Genomic DNA, 22,676 nt, shown 5'->3' with positions numbered 1-22,676 from the left:
TTGGATATGGAGTACTTCAATATCTGATTTGTCACAAATTCTGTTGAATAGATAGAGATAGAAATAGATATTTAAAGTTCTCTAGAAAATGGCCATATTATGTAAACCTGCGATTAGACAAAAGTCTTACAAAAGTCATTTGGTAACATAGAACTTGAGTATTGGTGGAAAAAGACATATTTTGTTGAAGCTTTTGTCTTGTATTCAGGATAGCTCACGAGAAATACAAGAAAAGGGAAATCAACATTAACACCAAATGAGAAAGCGTACCGATTTGTGAACTTCGACTGGTAGATGCATTGCAATACATAATGCATCAGTTCATGATGATTAACAAATACATGCCATGCTTTGTTAATACTTAATTCAAAGGTGTTGATCGGTCAAGGTATTATCCTAAGAAATGAAGCAAGGGATGGTTTGCCACTGAAAGTCGAAGGATAATGGTTTGATTCTTTCTTGTTCGAGGCTGTCAGTTTCTTGCACTTTTGTAACACTGTTGTTACTCACCATTTGTCTGCCCAAACCGGGATATTTTCCCGGTTTTGCTACTTTTGGACATTGACTGCTTCAGTGCAGTTCGATGGGTATATTATGGTCAAGTGCAGAATGAGCTCCAATTCCTAAAGTAACTTCTAAAAGCCCTTAATGAGATGGCCGAGCAGCCTGGTGAATCATAAATTGTGTCCTAGAATATTGCAGACCTGCCTGCATAGTTTTTTTAAATCATATTTCCATGAATTACTAATAAAATTTAATTATATAATTGTTGCCCCTTGACATTCAATATCATTACATCACTAAATGCACAACTATGAACATCCTGCTAGCTACCATTGACCAGAAACTGCACTGAACCATCTATATCAGTACTATGGCTACAAGAGCATGTCAGAGGCTAGGAATCATATAAGTAATTCACCTCTTGACTCCCCAGAACTTGACCACAGGGCACAAGTCAGGGGTGTGATGGTACACTTTCCAATTGCCTGGATGACTACAGATCCATCAATATTCAAGAAGCTTGACACCATACAGAACAAACCAGCGAACCTGATTGACACCATGTTCACAAACATTCACTCCCTCCAACACTAATGTTTATTAGTAGCAGTATGCATTATCTAAGAGCACAGCAAAAATTCACCAAGCTCCTTAGAAAGCACACAACAAATCTACAACCACCAGTATCCAGAAGGACGAGGGCAGCAGATACATGGGAATACCACCATTTACAAGTTCACTTCCAAATCATACACCATCCTGACTTGGAAGTATATTGATATTCATTTAATAACACTGGATCAAAATCCTGGAATACACTCCCTAATGTGATTGTGGATCTACCTGCAGAAAATGAACTGCTTTGGTTCAAGACGTCAACTCACCACCACCTGCTCATGGGCAATAAATAATGGCCCAGCCAGTGAGACATGGATAAACAAAATAAAAGTTGACTTGATTCCAATGTGTCACACCAACAGCACTTTGGAACCATCTCTAAGAGATGCCAAGAAAAGTTGCAATTAGGTAGTCATTATACTGACTAGGTTTGACACCTTGTTAAGCGGACAACAGACGCCAGAAACATTTCAGGAGCAGCACAATGAAGTTTTTAGAGTTGTCTTCCAGATAAACCATAATGTGACCATACACAATGAATAGTAGCACAATTGAAGTTTGTTCCATGGCATCCAACTATACTTCTTTAATAAGGCAATATATTTATAGATACTGAAATGATAATGAGGATATTGACTTTATTAAAGAGTATGGTACTATTGCAAATAATGTGCATCCTGAATAAGGGTCGCCCAACTCGAAATGTTAACTCTGTTTTCTCCCCAGCGATGCTATCAGATTTTTATCAGCTGTTGTGCTCCTGAGATGCTGCTTGGCCTGCTGTGTTCATCCAGCCTCACATTTTATTATCATGCTATCAGATCTGCTGAGTTTCTTCAGCGACTTCTTTCTTTGGTTCAGATTTCCAGCATTTCTTTTTTTAATTGCATTAATCTCTGAGTGTCGGAGTTCAGGGAGAATAGACTACAATTCCCAGCCTGTCTGGGCAGACTGAATGACACGTGGTTTCCGGGCGCCATGTTGCTGGGTGCCGGTTATAATCATAAGCTAAGGTGAAGCTGTGGTCATGGCTCATTTGTAGCTCAGTTTATAGAGGGTGAACGGTTTTAAATCTGACTCCCATTAATTGTGCGGGACAGTTATCAGCTAGCGACAGGTTTTGTTATCAGGATGAAGTGGTGAGAGGTTGTTCGCCGGCCGGGGCTCGGGGAGGGGGGCAGCGGGAAGGCTACTCTGAGGAAGGGGCTTGTATCAGTGCGGGATGCGATAGGACACAGCCCCCAGGCCAGGCTAACTCCTCACCTCCTTATACCAATACCTAATGATAAGGTGTTTTTCGCAATTCACTGCCAACGCCTCTTACTGTAAAAGGAGGAGATCGAAATCTGGGAATTCCTGGCGGCGATCGGCAGGTTGTTTCCAATGTCAGGGCAGAGCACCTGCCCACAAATTGGCCTTTCAGAGTGAGAGACTGCGGGCAACTGCGGATTCTGTGCCTCCCCAAGTCTGGACTCCTTTCAAATCTTGGAGGCCCCTCCCTGTTCCGAATAAAGACCCTCGTCTTTTAGCCGTTCCCCTCCCTCCAAAGAAAATAAAATCAAAGTTAGATATTGGGTGCTATATTTAAGTAACAAACGTCTCCAGGATGGCTTCTACATCTAATGATAAGGTGGGTTGCTGTTTATAGTTTTAACTTGGTTGACTAATTGTCAGTTTTGTTTTATTTTCAGATTTGATAAACTTACTTTGGTTTGTTGTTTGAAGGCACTCATGCTGTTGGGTTGGATCAACAGCTGCCCTTGGAAATAATTTGCATGTTTGAGTTTTTGAGTATTTATGGTTCAGCCATTGACAGCATCTGGAGAGGAAGACCAGATACAATAATAAATGTGTGAAACTGAAAACAATAGCTTTGGTTGCCCATTGTGCAACCATGAAATTTGGAAGTTCTTTTGACTGGATGTTGAACAAGGAGTCTGACATCACTGGAAGGAAATGTGTGGGTCTAAGTGAGATGGTGACCTTGTAGAATTGAATGACTTGGTGGCTGTTTGTTTGTTTAAAGCAGAGTATAGGAAGATGTAACAATAGGCAATTTTGTTCTATCTCTGAGGCTGAGTGGAGGAAGTCACTTACAGTGTGCATGAGCATGTGAAACTGGGTACTTGGCAAGAAATTGCTAACAGTGATAGAGAGGTCAAATGGAAGAAGGAAGTAAATCTATAAACCAAAACTGGAAGCAGAATCTGATGCTGAACCTTTTTTTTTTCTCTTTAGTTTTCTAACTTATTCCTAAGATTCTGTATGTAAGTACATTTGTACCCAAGATGGTGCCATGAGTGGTGACTTTGTAAACTTGTCACTGCACTGATGAGTATGTTTGACAATAAACCTATTTCTAATTCTAAATTCAATATAGCAATTAGTGGAGATATGGCTTTCTGGGGGCATAGAAGTAATAGATGGTACTGATGCGTTTTTTGTGTGAAAAATTATAAACTGCTTGTCCTCTGAGGGCAAAAGTGACAAATGTGATAGTTGATATTGGAGAAAGGAAGATGGTGGTTATTTATCAACTTTGATTACTCCTAGTGTAGCTGGCAACTTTTGCAAAGGAAATAGGCCTAATAGTTTAATGTAATCCAAACTGTGTGATGGATAGCTAAACCACTGATACACTGGATGCATTCCAATCTTTATTTGGACTGCAGGGTAATTCCTGAGGAGGTGGGTGGTTTGGCAAAGTAGTTGGATGGCTGGATTAACACCAACAGCATGCGATTCAGTCCTTTCTGGTGGCGATAGATTGTATCCTTGCCCTTTTTAGTTGAAGCCTGGATGTCATTTATCTTTGTGCAATTAGATAACGAATGCTGAGCACCTTATACACTTGTTGGAGGAAAGTCAAGGTACTCAACAGGAGTGAAATGACAGTTGGAATGTGTGGACGAGAGTGGCAAAACATGCATGGAAAGGAACATGGCAAAGGATCGAGGATGGTATGGGGAGATAGCATATCGTGAATAGAGACATGTATTTGGATTGAATGGATGAGATAACCACTTGTTGCAACATATTGCATCTCTGATCAGAAGATGGGTGAATCTGGCTCTAACTTACCATCTCCTTTCTTGGATCCTTTGTCTTCTGTTAAATTATCAACTACTTGTCTCATGCTCACTGAGTACTGAACTAAATATTGGTAAAATTGAGACCATAACCTTCAATTCATTCTGCAAACTCTGTTCCTTAGCTGTTGATACTGTCTTTTTCCAGCAACCTGTGAGACTGAATTAGATCCTTAATAACTTTGGTGTCATTTTAAACTCAAGTTGTGCTTCCAACCCCTCACGTGCCATCACTAAGATCAGCTATTACCGTCTTTGAGCCAAAGTTAGTTGACTACAATCTGTCTGCCCTGAAATCCTAAACAGTGCCTCTGTTACTTCTAGCCCTGTCTATTCCACCTCACTCCTTGCTCCTATTCTGTCTGATATGAACTTGAGGTAATCAAGAACCCATCTTGTGGCCAGTATTGTCTCTTGGTTAAGCAGTGTCACAATTATAAAATTCACTTTTTCATGCTTTTGAATATCTCCATACCCCTCTCTGCCCCTGTATTGTTCTGTAGCCTGTGGCTCTCTCTGATATTCATTTTTAACCCATGCTCAAAGTCAGAATTGTCTATTGCCTAGCTTTTGATCATCTGCCCTAAAATACCTTGCATGGTTCAACTTTTGCTTTAAAGCATTTTGGGACACCTAGTAAAGACATAAGATCATACAAATACAAGCTGTTGATACAAAGTAGTCCAAAATTATAAACTGTGGAGAGAGAAACAGTAAGGTTTTCAAATCTGAAAAGACTGTTCAGAACTAAAATCATATTGGACTTAAAACATTGACTTTGTTTTGTCTGCATTGATGTGCCAAACCTGCCGCATTTCCCCAGCATTTTGTTTGCCTTGTATCACCTGACGTTAGCATATGCACTAATGAGAGGCATGTTCTGCCCCAATCAACGTAGCAAACTTCCAATCAGTAACATCGGGTGGCTTGTGCCACAGTTGGATGAGCCGTTCCACAGTGATGTTGAACAACAGCCTGTTATAGCCATACTCTCTGAATCATATTTTGCAACCCATGTTCCACCCTACCCTGACTAGTAGGACAGCCCACCGGAGGCATATAGTTAAAAGTAGTGGCTGGGGAATTCTTAACTAGACTTTGGATTCCATGATACATCATGGCATTGGGTGAAACATGAATGAGGAAACCAACTGCCAGTTACCAACTATGGCCCTACTTCTACTAATGAAATGATGCTCTTCCATTATGATTATTACTTGGATGTAGCACAGAGGTTAACAAAGACAATGTACGCTAGACATGCGTCTTCCGGTTTAGCTAACACAAGGTGCTCTGTAGCACTAGTACTGACCGAAGTTACTAAACCATAAAAAGATGGCTGCTACTCAGTCCTGCAGCAGAGGGTGAGAAAGGCAGCAAAGGAACATATATATGTCATTGTCCTCAATGCTTTATCTGCTACGGATGCACCTGTCCATGGTGGTATTCGTAAGAATTCCCACCACATTGTCATTGCAGAGATGAATTCCAGTCTTCGTACTGAAGATAGCATGGCATTGTACTAAATGAGACCGATTCGGAGTATATCTCGCAGCTCAAAATTGGGAATTTGAGACATATCAGCAACAGCAGAATTTTCACAATCTGTAAACTTCACTCTACCATTGCCATCCAGCAGTAGATCTGATTCTGGCTCAGCTGAGGAATATGGGAGGAGCCAGGAACAGCATTGGGTGTGTCAAACTAATAAATCCACAGCACAAAGCTACTATGCATATTAAACAGTAGAAGAAAAATGCTAGAAACAGAACTAAGTGATCCCATAATTGATGGAGCTGGTCAAAGCACTGTAGGTTTGGATTGTTCTGTTGGAGGAGCCATGGTGCGTTGCTGCATGCATCTTGTAGGTGAGAAACTCCACTGCCACTGAAATAGTGGATGGTGTATCAATCTATTGGGCTGTTATTTATGGTGTTGAGCTTCTTGATTTGCTGATCCTTCTCTAATCCAGGGAAGTGATAGTATGTCCACCACTCTTTGAGCTAGTGACTTGTCAACATCGGACAGGATCTGGGGACATGCAACTAAGCATAACTTAAAAACTCTGCATCAACCTTGGCATTTGATTCTGACACAAGCACAAGTAGGCTATCAGATACGACAGAGACAATGTCCTTTGCATCTTAGCTACTTGTGCCAAAGTTGAGAGACCTGTCAGAGTTGAGCAGAAGTCTGTCTTGGTCATCATATGCTCAGAATCATAGCTGTCAGCCAAATGCCAGTTGCCTATATTTGTCATCCCTTGGTAAGTTTTTATCTTACTGGTGGTAACATACTGTCAGTCAGAGGTGGCCCTGGAAGTCTGCACCCCTGATTCCAGAGCCCATTATATCTTGTTAAATTGGGTCAGAAGTGGGCAAAGCAATCTCTGGGTGATAAATAAGCATTCCATATTTGAACTGCATTTGGAGGATGCACTGAGGATAGCAAGAGCTGCCAGAATGTTGGCCAGCAGCTACACATCATTTTACAAGGTGAAATTAAAGCATTGAATCTCTTATGCCATCAACTACAAGTGCTGCTATATGTCCTGGCAAGACTTATAAAACTGTGGTCCTAGAGTTTTATCATTAATCATTGTCTTTATAGTGTAATCAGGAATATATTAAAGTAATAAAGGATGTCAAGCTTATACTCGGTTTCCAGATTGCTGATGTAACTAACAAAGAGTAATGGTGAAGAGGGAGCTCATACTTTCAGCACTGTAAACATGATATTTAATCATTCCAGCTATTCTCTTCTCTGTTTTGTCTTTGAGACCAACTCTGAGATTTAATTTTGGATCAGATTACAAGAAGAAATCAGAGCTTTGGGAGCAGCACATCTTCCGAAGTGTCTAACTTTTTTTAAATTGTAAGGTTAGAAGTCTTATTTGTATGTGCTGAGGATTTCAGTGGGCAGTCCAGCCGTGCCAGTTGGAACCTTCAGTATCACTGCCTTTTATTCTGATGCAATCCAAATTTATCACATTTATGTTACCTTTTTTTGTGCTCGATTGCAACTACAACAGCAGTTCAAATCTACATTAATATTATTCTTGTAATGTAAAGGAAACATCGTCTATAAACCAGGAGTACAACCAAAAGCTTTCTTTTTCTTAAAAAAATATTGTCATGAGCAAAGGGACTATTCTGTCTCACTTCTTTTGAAGGGCCATTGTTGTGCAGTGTCTGGACAATGTCATTGGCATTGATCAGAATATTTACAGCTATTCTTGTGAGGGGGGCAGTGAGGGGAGGGATGCGGTGATTGGTTTGTATGTGGAATCATTAGTTGGCCATTCATGACATTTCAGGTTTTAGTGTATTTTATGGTTACTTTTTGGAATGTAATTGAGTTTTTGATTAAATTTTCTCTCTCAGTGGGTTAGTTCTGTTAATGAGCATTTTAATTTCCTTAGCTGCCATATTGTCCATTTTGCTAACTAAATTGAATGACATTTTGTCCTTTTTGTCAACACTTTATGCTCATTTCATTTTTCTCTCATCCCTGTTTGCAGACTGATGTGTGATTATGTGCGGTTGTGTGGTTTCTCATTTACATCTAACCTACTACAACTTTTTAAAACTTGACTTGTCGTGTGCTAGTGTGTGTTTGTGCTGTTTGATATTGCTTTTAATTAAAATGCTAGCTGTGTTTCTTCATTTATTGCTGTTCCATTTTTCACTCCAAATGTGTAATTGTATTCCAGTCTGAGAGTATCCCTTGTCTGGCTGTAACAGATGGCTCTGCAAGGACCAATGGAATGAACTCTGACTTTGACTTTGCTTGTACCTATTGTTCTGAGATACTTTGCTTTTGTGGCTGTCTGTAATGAATGGCACCAGTCAGTTGCTTAGCTCTATAACTTTTTTAATCTATACTTCTCTTGCATTTTTCACTTGTCTACTTTACACATTGTCATCCTTTGTACTTTGTATCCCAAACTTCTAATCCTGAAAAAAAACTGTCTTTACACTGTAAGTGGTGCTGCTGGTGGAATATCTGCAGTTGTTTCAATATAGCATCCAATGCCTTAATTTTTAGTGTACACTTTATCGGAAGGTAATCTGGAGACCTGGGTTTAAATCCTACCATGGTAGATGAATTGGAATTCAATGTTTTTAAAACAAAAAACAATCTGGAATTAAGAAACCATTTGTCAATTATTGGAAAGTCTGTCTGGTTCACTAATGCCTTTTTTTAATCCTTTCCCTAATGTGACTCCTGTGACACCAGACAAATGTGATTTAACTTGCAAGGCCATCTCAAAAGCAATTAACAATCATGATAAAGTTTTTTTTAAAGGGAAAAAAAATGAAACCTGACAGACCACTTGGCATCTACCTAAGCACTGAAGAAGACAATGACAAGCACAGCCCTGTCGAACCAACAAAGTCCATCCCTAACATTTGAGAGGTGATTGGTGGCAAAATTGGGAGAACTCTCTCAGACTAGCTGAGGAGTAGTTATACCCACAGAATCATATCTTTTACAGACAATGTCCTGCATGCTACCATCACCATCCCTGGATATGTCTTGACACAGTGGCAGGACAGTCCAAGCAGAGGTAGTGGCACAGTGGTAAACATTCATGAGGGAGTTGCCCTTGTTTTCCTCAACATTGATGCGGTACAGTGTGTAGTCTCATAGAAGCGGATAAACATGGGCCAGAAAATGTCATGATAATTAACATGTACCATCCTCCCTCCACTCATGAATTGGTGGTACTTCACTTGGTCTAGCAAGCCGCACCGTGGATCTACCACCAACAGTAGCTCAGCAGCAGCACTAATATTGAACATTGCTACTAGACTAGATTTGTGGCAGGTGGTGAGGGAACCAACAAGAGAGAAGGACAAACTTTGATCTCCTCTTAACATTCTGCCTGCCACAGATGCATCTGTCAGTATTGGTAAGAGTGACCACTGTACGCTGTTGCGGAGCTGAAGCCTCACCTTTAAATTGAGAATCTCTGCCATTGTGCTACATGTTGCCATCACTCTGCTAAATGGGACAGACATTGATGCGACTGGGCATTCACAAGGCAGTCTATGCTGTCAACAGCAGAGTTGTCCTCCAATACAATCTGCAGTGTCATGCACTGCGCCTTTGCCACTCTACCATTATAATCAAGTTATCTACCCTTGTTCGGGGAAGAACCAGGGAATGGAGGGCATGCCAGGCACAGTGCCATACATACACTTCACCAGGTAGACACCTCATTTTTTAGGTATGTCCAGGATGACTAGCATGGCAACTAGCATAAGAGGAAGTGATAGGAAGATATGATTTCCACAACCAATGGATCCAATTTAAGCTGTACAGTTCAGCTACATCCAGTAGTGCATGGTGAACAACTAAACTCTGGAGGAGGACATTTCACAAGCATTCCCATCATTAGTGATGGGAGAGCCCAGCACTTTGGTGCAAGATATAAGACTGAAGCATTCGTCAAACCTTCGACCAGAAGGGCTGAGCAGATGATCCATCTCTGCCTTCTCAAGAGGAGCCCAGCATCATGTACCAGTCTTCACCCAATTTGATGCACTCCACATGAAGCTCCAAAACATGCTACAATCCCAGCCAAGCTGTTCCAGTACAACTACAACACTGGCACCTACCTGACGATAAGGATAATTGCCCAGGTGTGTGTGTCGTGCGCTGTCTTCTGTCATTAATCAGTTAAGTGATGGAATGAGCTATCAACAGTGCTATCCAGCAGCACATGCTCAGCAATAACCTGCTCACTGATGCCCAGTGTGAGTTCCACCAGTGCCATTCAGCTCCTGACCTCAGTACAGTCTTGGTCCAAACAGTCAAAGAAGCTGAATTCCAGTGGTGTGGTAAGGTGACAGTGACTGTGGTTGACATGAAGGCTGCACTTGACCAAGTGTCACATCAAGAAGCTCAGACAAAAATGGAAATTGTATGAGAAAGCTTTGGCACGAAGGATGATTATGGTTGGAAGTTGGTTATCTCTGCTCCAAGATATTTTCGGGAGGTGTTCCTCTACCCCAACTGTCTCGAGCTGTATTACTAGCCCAGAATCCTGCGACTCCCAAATGGCATGATGGATCTATTACACCAAATGGGCTGCAGTGGTTTAAGAAGGCAGTGCACCTCCTTCAATGGTAACTAGGGCATAAATGCTGTCCCAGTGTCAGCAATACCCCATCCCATGAATTTTTGCAAAACAGAAGGTTCCAAGGTAGCCAAATATGGATTTTCAACTTTTGTCTTTGATTTGTATCTATCTTGTGTTTTTTTTATTTCCATAGTGGAAAATTGCTCCCTTGTACAATTACAAGGATCACCAAAGCTCTTTTTTTGTCAGCCCTCTAGTATTTTGTTTTCAGCAGAACTCTATAGAAGCCATTAATATTTTACAAGCATTGCCAGTTTGTCCGAAAAGTAATAACGACCACGTCACCTGAGTTTTTTTTTCTCGAGCCACATTTAAAGAGTGCAAACATTCTTTTGTAGTTAGCCTGGAAAATCTATTCTGTGAATTGCACTTAGACTCTGCTCAAAAGCACTTTTTCTTGCCACTGACGTATGCAGTACTGTAACTGTGTTGTGTAGTAGCTATTTAACACATCAGGTTACCTAACCGCTGTGCTGGGAAGCATTTATGACTGATTCTTCTCTTCCCTGTCATCTATAAATACACATTTCCGGTGACTATCCAAGAGAAAGCCTTGCTATCTATTTCAATTACCATCTCCTTCTCTTGACCCCATCCAAGCACCACTGTCATCGATTCATGGCTCACTCCACTGAAAACAATTGCAAATCAACTACATCACCCACACAGATTAGCTAACTTCTAGTTTAAAATACCATAATTTTGTGCAATTTAATTGCACTGGATTATGCAGCTAAGTACTCTGAGCTGTGTGGATGTCAGGTGAGAATTTTGTTTTTGTTTTTTCAGCTGGTCACTTTTTTGTCCAAGATGAATCTTGCTGAAATGTTTTGAGGCCTGCAGTCTCCTGTGGTCTCAGAGGGAGATTTGTTTGAGTAGTACTGGATGCTTTTTTTTGTTCTGTATTTGGCCACAGATTCATTTTCTCTCATTTCTATTGTCTACAGGTAAACCTGCGCCTTATTCTAGTTAGTGGGAAGACGCAAGAGTTTATGTTTTCACCGAATGATTCTGCTGCAGATATTGCCAAATATGTTTATGAAAACTGGCCCATGGGTAAGTGTTCTCGGCATTTTGCAGGTATTTGTGATAATATATGTATTATGTTTCCAGGGAGTGCATTTCACAGGATTTTGGTTCTAACTTGGAATGAAATCCTGAACCATGGGAGCAAAACTAGAACATCAGATAATTTGTTACTTTGAAATAACTTGTTGCTTTTTTAATGCAGTTTTTTTTGGTTCAGAATTTTGAGTTTTATCTTGATGATTTCAAGCTAAGCAACCAAACTGAAGGGACAATATTGAAAGCCGAGGTTACAACTAATTGGCGGGGTGGGGAGGCAAAATTCGGAAGATGCTGGTTTGATGACATTTGAGTTTCATAAAAGAAAAGGCAAAACCTAGTAGGTTAAAGATCTCATTATTCTGAGATTCTAAGGAAGAGAGAGGGAAGTGTTAAATGCGTCATTAATTCAAAATAATGTGTTTCAGGCTTGAGGTAGAAATTTACAGATTTTTGAGAGAAACCCTGAATATAACCACAAATATCCCGGTGTAAAAATCTCATTGAAAGATTAGTTTCGATTTATTCACTTTACAGAAATGTATAAAATATTAGAAATTCTATTCCATTTTTAATAATTTTAAGACTCCTTTTCAGGAAGCTAATAGAATGTCATCATTTTATAGTGAAGGAAATTTAATGCAAAGGTTGGGGTGAGGTTATGCTTCTGTTATACAGGGCAATGAAAAGACCACATCTGGAGCATTGTGTATGGTATTAGTTTCATTATATAAGAAATTATGTTAATACATTGGAAGCGATTCATAGAGAGTTTACAAGATTAATACCCGGAATGGTAGTCTTGCAAAGAAATCTTAGATAGCCAAGGTTCATCTTCTAAAGTTTAAAGTCAGAATTGACTTGTTTGAAATATTTAAAATCCTGAATGGTCTTGACAGAGTAGAATGGAAAGGATATTTTGAATAGATAAGGCAAAATGTTTTCTGAGGATTTAGTCTTTGGAACTGTAATCCTTTAAAATATGATAGAAGCAGAGGCTTTGAATATTTTTAAGTAGAAGAATAAAGATTCTTATTAAGCAAGGGAATGGTTATAGGGGATATTTGGGAATGCATGTCCCCTGATTCAAGATTTCCCCTACTAGTGGAAACCTCTTCTCAGCATTGACCCTGTCTAACCTCCTCTGAATCTTCTATGTTTCAATAAGATCACTACCTCTTGATCTTCTGAGCCCTACTGAGGGCCTGAGCTGTTTAGCTGTTCTTGATAAGTCAACCCCTTCATCTCCAGCATCAGCCTAATAGTAAAAAAGCACATAAAACTGCAGATGCTGGAAATCAGAGGCAGAAAACAAAAGCAGAAATTACTGGAAAAACTCAGCAGGTTTGGCAGCATCTGTGGAGAGAAAGCAGAGTTAATGTTTTGGGTCTGCTCTGAAAAAGGGTCAGCTGACCCAAAATGTCTGCTTTCTTTTCGCAAATGTTGTCGGATCTGCTGAATTTTTCAGCAGTTTCTGCTTTTGTTTCTGATCAGCCTAATAAATATTTTCTGAACTGCTTCCAATGCCAGTACATCTTTCTTAAATCCAGGGATCAAAGCTGTACACTGTACACCAGGTGCTGTATCAACAATACTCTGCAGTTATGGCATGATTTTCCTACTTATAAACCCCAACCTCAACAGATGTTATTAGCTGGGGAGACAATGGCTAGATTACAGCAAATGTTCTGGGGACCCAGGTTTGTATTTCACAATGGCAGATGGTGGAATTTGCATTCAATTAAAATATCTACAATTAAAAACCTACTCATTTAAAAACCATCGTCAATAGTCAGAAAACACATCTGGCTCACTAATGTCCTTCTGGGAAGGAAATAAGCCATCCTCAGCTGGTCTGACTGATATGTGACTCCAGATCCACAACAATGCGATTGACTCAACTGGCCAATTTAGGGATGAGCAATGAATGCTGGCTGAGCCAGTGACACCCACATTCTGTGAAAAGAATTTTAAAAGCAGGTCTGGAAATCTAACTCTCTCTATGAATATAACCACCATTAGATTATATTCCCTACAGTGTGGAAACAGGCCTTTGCCCCCACCCCCGCCAAACAAGTCCACACTGCCCCTTGAAGCATCCCACCTAGCCTGCACACCCCTGAACACTATGGCCAATCCACCTAGCCTGCACATCTTTGGACTGTGGGAGGAAACCCATGCAGACACTGGGAGAATGTCTGTGTGGAGTTTGCACAGTCACCCGAGGCTGGAATTGAACCTGGGTCCCTGGTGCTGTGAGGCTGCAGCGCTAACCACCGAGCCACCCAGTATTATTTGCCTATTAATTCCTGTTTACACAACTCCGGCCCAGTAATTAAAGCAAGACTTAAGAGTGAACCTTTGTTGACAGTGTAGTCATTTTTAGGTGGGATGTTCTGTAATTTTTTTTGGGTTACGGTTTCTCCATTGGGATCTCCACAAAGGCAAAATGTGGACTGATTCTTCAGAGCCCTGCCTGTGTGTGTGTGTGGTTCAGGGTGGTGAAGAGAAATGTGTGGTAGAGTATTGGGCAGAAACAGCCAAACACAATTTTGAGTCCTACCTCCTTTTTGGTCAATATGTAATTAATACCCAGGGTCATTACAAAGTGATTTTAAGTAGTAATCAGACTTGGGATCTTCCTATATCCATGGCTGACAATTGTACTGAAGAATCAGAAGGCTTTTTCTTTCATAACTGTTTATAGGATGAGGGCATTGCTGGTTAGGCCGGCATTTATTGCTCATCCCAAATTGCCCAGAGGATAGTCAAGAGTCACCCACATTGCTTTGGGTCTGGTATCATATGTAGGCCAGATCAGGTAAAGATGGCAGTTTGCTTTCCTAAAGGACATTCAGAAACACCCATCTGGTTCACTACAATCGACAATGGATTCATGGCATTAATTAGACCCATAATTCCAGATTTTTATTGAATTCAATTTCCACCATGCACTATGATGGGATTTGAACCTGGGTCCCCAGAAAATGGGTCTCTGGATTAACAATGCAGCAAAAATACCACTAGGCCATTGCCTACCCTATCATTTTACAAAAACATACTGCTGTACCATTTTTATGCCACCCCTCCTTGTTGACCACCACACCTTTTTTTCTTTCCACTTCTTGTGCTTTAAAAATTAAAATAAAATCATTCCTCCTACTGACATATATCTTTTTCCCCTTCTGACGATATTCATTTCCTCCTCTCTTCCCCCCCCCCCCCCCCCCCCGCCCTCCGTTTCCCTGTTGTGAAAATTTGAGGCAGGTTTCTTTGAAACTGTGGAGAGAGTGGTTTTTTTTGTGCTTGCCCTGATCTTTACCTAAAGGAATGTTTTTGATTTTGTTACTTTTGCTCTTCATTTTCAAATACTACTATGCTCCAGTGTTAAGTATTGGATGCAGTATTGTATTTGGACAGCATACTTCTTGAGATGTTTATTTTTCAATTTGCAGACTGGGATGAAGAACAGGTCAGTAGCCCCAGCATTCTCCGGCTCATTTACCAAGGAAGGTTTTTACATGGAAATGTTACTTTGGGGGGTAAGTTGGCAAACTTTGTCGAATACTTTTGAAATGGAAAGATTTTGGAAAGCTTGGGTAATGTGTTGCTCCAGCATTGATTTTAATGGAAATCGTGAATATAACCTCTATGCTTCCAGCAACTTAGTCTCTGAAAGTGGATGATCAAATACTGAAAGGTCTAATGTATGTTTACTGTATATTCTCTTTATGTTAATCAACACCTTGTGTTCTCATTTAATCATGGTTGATTTGTACCTCAGTTACTTTATCTGCCTTTTATTACCAATAAATTTATTTGACAAAAGCTATCAATCTCAAGTTTCAGTTAATCTAACATCCAGTCTTTTGGAGGATGGAAATACTATACTTCCACTGCCTTTGTGTGCAGAATCTTTTTTGGTTTCGCTCCTGAATGGCCTGGCTCTAATTTTAAAATTATATTCTGTTTTTTTTCCCCCACAAGATGAAATACTCTTTCCGCATCTATGCTACAAGTACTTTTTAAACTTAGTGCTTTGATGACAGTTGATCTTCTAGACCCCTGGAAATGCAAATGATTTTATTTCCTAAGTCTGGCTGTTGTTCTGATGAATTTGTATCGTACCTAACATAAAGATCTAGACAACTGTATCTCAGTCTTCTTGAGGTAATGGCCAAAAGTCTATTAAACTTACATGATTGCTTTTCATCTAATTGACTTCTAGTGATTTGTGCGTACAGATTTTGAATGAGTTTGCTTCTCTGCACTTCCTACTTGTGCATCAGTTGGATAAATACTGTAAATGCAAGAAAGGGGGTGGGGGAATAAATTTAGATGACCTTGCTCTGTGTGTCCAAATCTTACTTATGTCTGTATGTAATTTTCTGATTTTCTATCCATATGAGTTCAGTATATTCTTACTTCCTCCAAATAATTGATAAATATGATGATGATGAAAATCTAAGGCTTTCACTGCAGATCCCTGGAGAGCATTACTTGTCTCATCTCAGAATCAGAGTGCATATCCCTTTATCCTACTGAAATACTACCTTCCCACTAATTTTGCAGGATTGCCTTTGGTTTTGTGCATGTCTGTTATGTTAATATAATTCTGAAAACGTATGTCCTGTCTCTCAAAGCTTTGAAGCTTCCTCCTGGAAGGATGACAGTGATGCACTTAGTTGCCAGAGAGACATTGCCAGAACCCAACTCCCAAGGTAAGGCTGAGTCATGCAATGTGTGTACTCAGAGCTAACATTATTGAAGTGGTTACGTACTTCTTCACACCTTTTTCGCAGTAGAATAGTAATTGGCAGTGATAATATAAATTCTTAATGTTTGTTTATCTGAAAGCAGAATTCCTGTTGAGGCATGATTCCAGGGTACCAACAAACGTCTGGATTCAAATAATTATTGTTTACATGTAAGCCTCATCTACAAGGTTCACAGGTTGCTCAACCATGGAGAGTATTACATGGAAGCTATAATCTGTTGTTGCTCAGTGCCCACACTTGTATCCTTGCCAAATGTGATCATTAGGTTAGAAGTACTGGAAATCCTGACTGACTGTCTGCTGCAAGCCATTATAACAGTGGTCCTACTTTGGCATTTGCACCTGGATTTCCAGCTCTGACTAGATCAGTGTTAACTTAGGCACTTAGCTCCCAGCAAACCCTTTCATTTTTAAGGGGAAAATTATCATTTAACTTTCATGTAGCTTGTCTCTGTGGGGATTTGGGAAGGTTAATAATATTTGAGGAGAGGAAGTTTATTGTGTGGTCAGTTGGCCAAGCTGAAGTATCAGGATTGGCAGAAATTGCACGTGATGTGGCTGTGTGTATTTTGCTGTTACTGACTTTTTACAGTACCAAACAAGGCTTGAATAAAACTTTCACATCCATCACTGTCACTACCATTTACCACAGAACGTACGTTATACGTACCACAGAACGTATAAATTGACGTGTGCCTGCAGGACCACCCCCTCCTCTCTTTCACACCACCCCCCCACCCCCATTTAAACACATCCAGAAATAGGACAGAATTTTAGCAAAGGCAAAATCTACTTAGCTGCTAGTCTTGATGTTCTTCTGTGTTTTGAAATGACTGTACTGCTTTTGCCTAGTTAGTTAGTTAATACAAAATATAAAGAATGTCAGATCAGCCATGATAATGGGAACTGCAGATGCTGGACAATCCAAGATAACAAAGTGTGGAGCTGGATGAACACATTTGAGCCCGAAACGTCAGCTTTTGTGCTCCTGAGATGCTGCTTGGCCTGCTGTGTTCATCCAGCTCCACACTTTGTTATCCTCAGATCAGCCATGATCCTGTTGAATGGTGGGACAAGCTGAAAGGGCCATATGCCCTACTCCGGTTCCCATTTCATATGGTCTTATAGTCTTAATGACTTTTTCTCCCCCATGTTGTCATATCTGTCCCCTTCTGTTTCATCTATATCTCCATATTTCCTAACATCTAGGCTTAATTTGGGTGTATATTTGCTGACATTACATTCTGATTGGATATGTCATAGGCATGTCAGGACAGATTAAAAATCAGCAAGTTAAGACCAGCAGTTCACTGTTGCACTTGACATTTACCCAGTTAAACTATTGAGACCGATGCAAAGATAAAAGAAAAGTGAAGAAGTTTTAATGCCCTATGTATTATCCTGCAAAGCATTATCTAGCCAAATAGGATTTTCAGTTTTCCTAAAAATCTATCTTTAAAGATAGGGCTAAATTATTGTTTTAGTCACCTTTTCTGTTTTTGTTACAGATTTGTCTGTCTTTTTTTTTGTTTAGGTCAAAGAAATCGGGAGAAGACAGGTGAAAGCAATTGCTGCGTGATATTGTGAGACCTGCTTTCCTTTACGACACGGCTACAAATCAAAAGAAGATCTTTTTTCTATATAGCATTTGCAAGCATTATCTCAGAATCGTCCTGTAAAACAGATTGGGATGTAACTGACTGGCAAGTTGTCACTTACTAACTTGAGAGTATTCTTCATCAATGCATAGAATTCTACTATGGTATTACACCCAGGATTTGTATCCTGCCAAGGCAGAACAGTCTAGGAAGAACTTATCTACTCCTATAGAAAGTAAAGGAGTGCTCCCGTTACACAGAAGCAGCAGTTACATTGGAGCCAAATCTTTCCATTGTAATTTTTATTTTCTAATAATTAACTTTTTTATTTTTTCTAAGCTATAGTTTGGCTATTTTACAATTTTATTCCCTTCCATTTTGGAAGCATTAATCTTTTGTTGGACACAGCTCCATGTGTGTCAACCACTCTCTGGTGCCTTGTCCTAGAGATTTTCTCGTGTATGTCTTGACACTATGTATCAACGGGCTATTTGACCATTGTGGCATCACAGCTGAACCTGATCGTTATAACCTGATGTCTGGTCAAGCACTTTATAAACAGCATCACTAACGATATTTAAGGTAACCCTGCCTGCCAGTTTTTCCCCTCCTTGATTCAGACACACACTGAGGTGACTTTTGACTGCTTTAAGTAAAATCTCTAACAAATTTAAGTATAAATCATAATGATATCTCCCAACCTTTTTAAAGCGGACGGTAGGCTTATAGTCACCTTGGTTGGGGAATATGGGATACCCTTGCTGTTATGTTTAGCTGTGGTGAAAATATCAATTAATAGACATTTTCATTTGTTTCAGCATGTCCTTTTTATATTGGGTCCTTTGTAAAAAAAAAGTGAACATTGTAGAGTAATATCAAGCCTTTTTATTAATAATACTTTCTCTGATACAGTAGAGAAGGAGTTTTTACTTTGGATTTGGTCTGTCATGTGAAGACGCTCAATGTTTGAAGTTTTCATTGAGGGCCAACAAGTGTTTTTCTGGTTTGTAGTTTACATGTCTGAAGTTCTTAAAATAATGCTATGTTAGTTCTTCCAACAGAATGAAATTGCTGCTATTTTGCCTATTAAAAGATTTGTTCTTGTCTTTTTCCCTCCTGTACAACACTCATTCAGAAGCTTGAATGAGTTGAATCTGTGTCACAGCATTCCAGATATTTGATGAGCCACTTTAGTGCAGGCTGTTTCTACGTATATCTTGGGCTTGAAAAGAGGTTTTTATTCGGTCCGTGCAGCTGGACAGCGTAGCCCATTTCTGTGCAACCTGTATCATACATGCAAGTGTCATTTTGATCCCCTTCTGTTCCACTATTCATTCGCACTGTGACTGATTTCTACCTCGAATCTGTTTATGTACCTTCTATCCATTCCTTAAGCATTTGTTAGAAATTGTTATTGGTCCAATTCTTGATGATTTCAATTAATATAGTACCCATGAACGTTTTGGGCAAAAGGTTTCTGGATTTTTGTGATTTTTTTTCGGTAGAAGAGTGCTTCCTGACTTTAAGTATTCTGACTGTAATTTGAAAAACTATGCCTACTTGTACTAGGCTCCATGCCCCCCCCCCCGCCCTGTTTGTATTTACCTTATCTAACTTTTAGTTTTTAGAACTGCTTGACGAGATTTACCTCTTGACTCATAAGTCAAAAACCCAAACATGGTTTCATTTAACACATTTTTAAAAATCCTGGTATCATTCTAGTGGATCCATGGTGTAGCCCTTTTTAGTTCTAAAATAACTTTTGTGCAGTCCAGTGCCTGGAATAGTACTCCAGATGACGTCTGACGTTATTTCCATTATGATAAATGCAATGTGAGCACTTATTGTGCAACCCCCTTTTTTTTTGGGAAAGTTGTGTTCAGCTGTCATTTTGAATTGCTACAGTTCATCAGATCCAGGTACTGTTACGGAGAGAGTTGTAGTGTTTTGACTCAATGATTGTGAAGGAACAGTGATAATAGTTCCAAGTCAGAGTGGTGAGTGTTTCCATGTACGTGCTGCCCTTGTTCTAAGTGGTAGGGGTCACAAGTTTGGAAAATGCGGTCTAAGGACCTTTCTCATGAGTTGCTGCAATGCATTTATAGATGCTGTAGACTGCTGCTACTGTGTGCTGGTGGTAGAGGGAGTGAGTTTAATGTAGTGGATTGGTTGCCAATCATGGCGATGCTCGGGTGTTGTTTAGAACTGCACTCATTTTCTGTTTCTAATTCCGACTGCATTATAATAAAGGCACATACTTACAGCCGAATAATATACAAGTGTTGCCTGGTAATCGGTAGAAACCTCAATGGAATCTCTACTTCTAGAGGGATATGTGCAGTAGGTATGTGGGAATCCTGTCACTTCTGAGTTTTCTTTCAATTCCCATCATGTCATGATTTCGACTCGGTGAAGAAGGATTGGTGATAATTGAAATACTGGAACATCTTTGTAACAGAGGTTACCTTCACTGCATGGTCTGCACCTGTTTAAGGTGACGATTCGTCAACAAATTCTTCAAGGGCAGTAGCGATGGGCAATAATGCAGGTCTTGGCAACACCCACACCCCATGCAAAATTAATACCTGCATTGCTGTAACTAGACCCTATTCTAACTTTTAAAAAAGGCTTTAAATTAATGTCTCTAAATAAGAATGATAGATCTGACTGTCATCCTAGATGGTCAATAAGTTGTCTACAAATGCAGAAACATTTACATATTCACAAGTGGGCTATCGATTTTACATGAAAGAGAAGGTGAATACCACATTTTGGGAAAGTGATTTAAATTATCTGCTTGTATTTGCTGCTGCAGCTAATTTGTAATCTTTGCTAACCTGATTTGATATTTAAAGTTCCACCAGTAGTTTTGTTGGTATCTGTGATCAAATCCTTCCCCAGATGGAGTCTTGCTATTCATAATAGAAGCGGTCAACCTGAGTTTTTTTTTAAACAATCCTTATTTCCCCACTTCCCTTCCGCGTCCTGTCACCAAACCCACCCATTTACATGATGGTTGCTTCAATTTTAATTTGAGCTTCAATTTTAATTTGAGCTTAAATTCAAAAATTGTTATACCGCTTTGCATCAATGGTAATGCAATTGAAACATTAATATTTTGGTGTCAGTCTTAAAAGTATGGATTATGTGAGAAGCCTTTTCACTTGATTGTGTAAATGTATCATTTTAAATTCAGTGCCTGGAACTCATTTCGAAAAGAAGAGTTAGATATCCTGGAGTACTTTGCAGAGTTGATTTTTAAACCCTAACTCCATGTTCATACAAATATGAAGCAGAAACTGCTTCATTCTAAATTTATAGTGGAAATGTATTCTGTCTAGATTGCCAAACTGCTTTTTTTTGTTTTACAGTGCGATTTTTTTTTTGTTTAAATGTAATTTATTTTTATAAAGAGTCACCCTAATGAATAAGGAAATGTTCATCTTTGAGTTACGTAGGACAGTCAATTAGTGTCTAGTTTTTATTCCCTTTCTAGATTGAATTAGCAGTTTTTATGTTGTATGATAGAAAGCATACAGTTTCTGATGCACTTTTCAGTGATGTTAAGTGGAAGTCTGTTTTGGATCTGATCTTGCCCATTATACTTGAGACAAGAATTGTGAAGTCCGTGACCGGTCAGCTGGGCTTTTTACCAGAACCTTCTGAAGGGCATTCAGGATAGGTATCTAACTTTGCCAGCAATGCATGAATTCATAGGATTCAGGAAGTAGAAACTGTACATGTTTGGAATCTGAAATTAAAAATATGCTGATAGGCACACTTCTTCAGAATCTGAGAAAAAGCAAATTGATTTTTTTTTGTTTGTATACCCTTGATCCACTGGACTGTTATTGATAAATGTATATTCATTACCTATTAAATTTCAGGATTGTTTGTTCAGCATTGTTCCATCTGACTCTCAAAATAGATTGATCCAGTTAAATCATGATGTGGCTTTTTAAAAACAAGATGCTTTGATGATGGCAAACTCTGCAGCAGCAGCAGCAATTAATAGATAGAAAATAGGTCATAAGAGACAGATGGCTGCAACTTTGAACACTTTCTGGTAACAATGGTCGATGAAGTGTCAAAACTTGTTTCAGAAACTGAGATGTTGAAGCTGCTTCCGTTTCTGCATCAGTAACTTTGAACTATGGAATGACTGTAGGGGAAAGAACTATTGTATAATAAACTAAATCACAAATAATGTATGGCTTTTAACAATTATGATCTAAATTAACACGTGTACAGGAATGTGTTCTTTATTTCTGTAGATGAGTTGGTTATGCCTGCTATTTTAAAAAAAACTTATTCAAACATTTGAATTTTCTTTAAATGTATGAAAAATTTAAAGAAATAATAACCAGTGTAAAATGTGTACTGCAGATTCTTTAAATTGTGTGTACCTATATTGTGTTGTATGCTGACACTCCAACCTTCTGGTTTCAGACATGCTGCTGCACAAACTTGCATATTTGAGTTAATTAATGTTTGTTTTTTTTTCTCCTGTACTAGATTTTCAGTTGTAAGCCAATCAAAAATCATGATAGACCAAAGCTGCGAATGATCAATCCTCACCAGTGTTCAATATGTGCAATTTCCAGCTTACCTGCAGCGTAACTGCAGTTTGCTATACTCTCCCAGATATGATTTAACTAATGGCAACATGTCAAACATGGCACAGTATGGTCTGTATGACTCAGCTTCTTTTATTGCTTTAATTAGCTGCCTCCTCCGCCCCCCCCCCCCCCCCCCCCCAAGCCCGCCAAATCATTTCTTCATCTTTCATTATGTGGCACTTTGTTCTCCCTTTTAATTACATTGTGTATATGAATAGTGCCCTTGACGATAGTTTCATTTCTGCATATGAACAGAGT

The 22,676-nt window shown here is 39.4% G+C and overlaps 1 protein-coding gene across 1 annotated transcript; it reads left to right on the top strand.

Moving 5' to 3' along the window:
* The first annotated feature begins 2,093 nt into the window (after positions 1–2,093).
* Positions 2,094–22,171, top strand: LOC125458919 (ubiquitin-like protein 3). The gene is made up of 5 exons (XM_048544757.2): positions 2,094–2,752; positions 11,307–11,415; positions 14,880–14,966; positions 16,068–16,145; positions 17,736–22,171. The coding sequence occupies exons 1-5, from the start codon at positions 2,729–2,731 to the stop codon at positions 17,786–17,788; spliced, it is 351 nt and encodes a 116-aa protein (XP_048400714.1). The 5' UTR covers positions 2,094–2,728; the 3' UTR covers positions 17,789–22,171.
* Positions 22,172–22,676: the final 505 nt, after the last annotated feature.

The sequence above is a fragment of the Stegostoma tigrinum genome, chromosome 15 (genome assembly GCF_030684315.1).
Source record: "Stegostoma tigrinum isolate sSteTig4 chromosome 15, sSteTig4.hap1, whole genome shotgun sequence".
Lineage (NCBI taxonomy): Eukaryota > Metazoa > Chordata > Chondrichthyes > Orectolobiformes > Stegostomatidae > Stegostoma > Stegostoma tigrinum.
The sequence above is the reverse complement of the archived record's forward strand: the minus strand, read 5'-3'. Positions and strand labels throughout refer to the sequence as shown.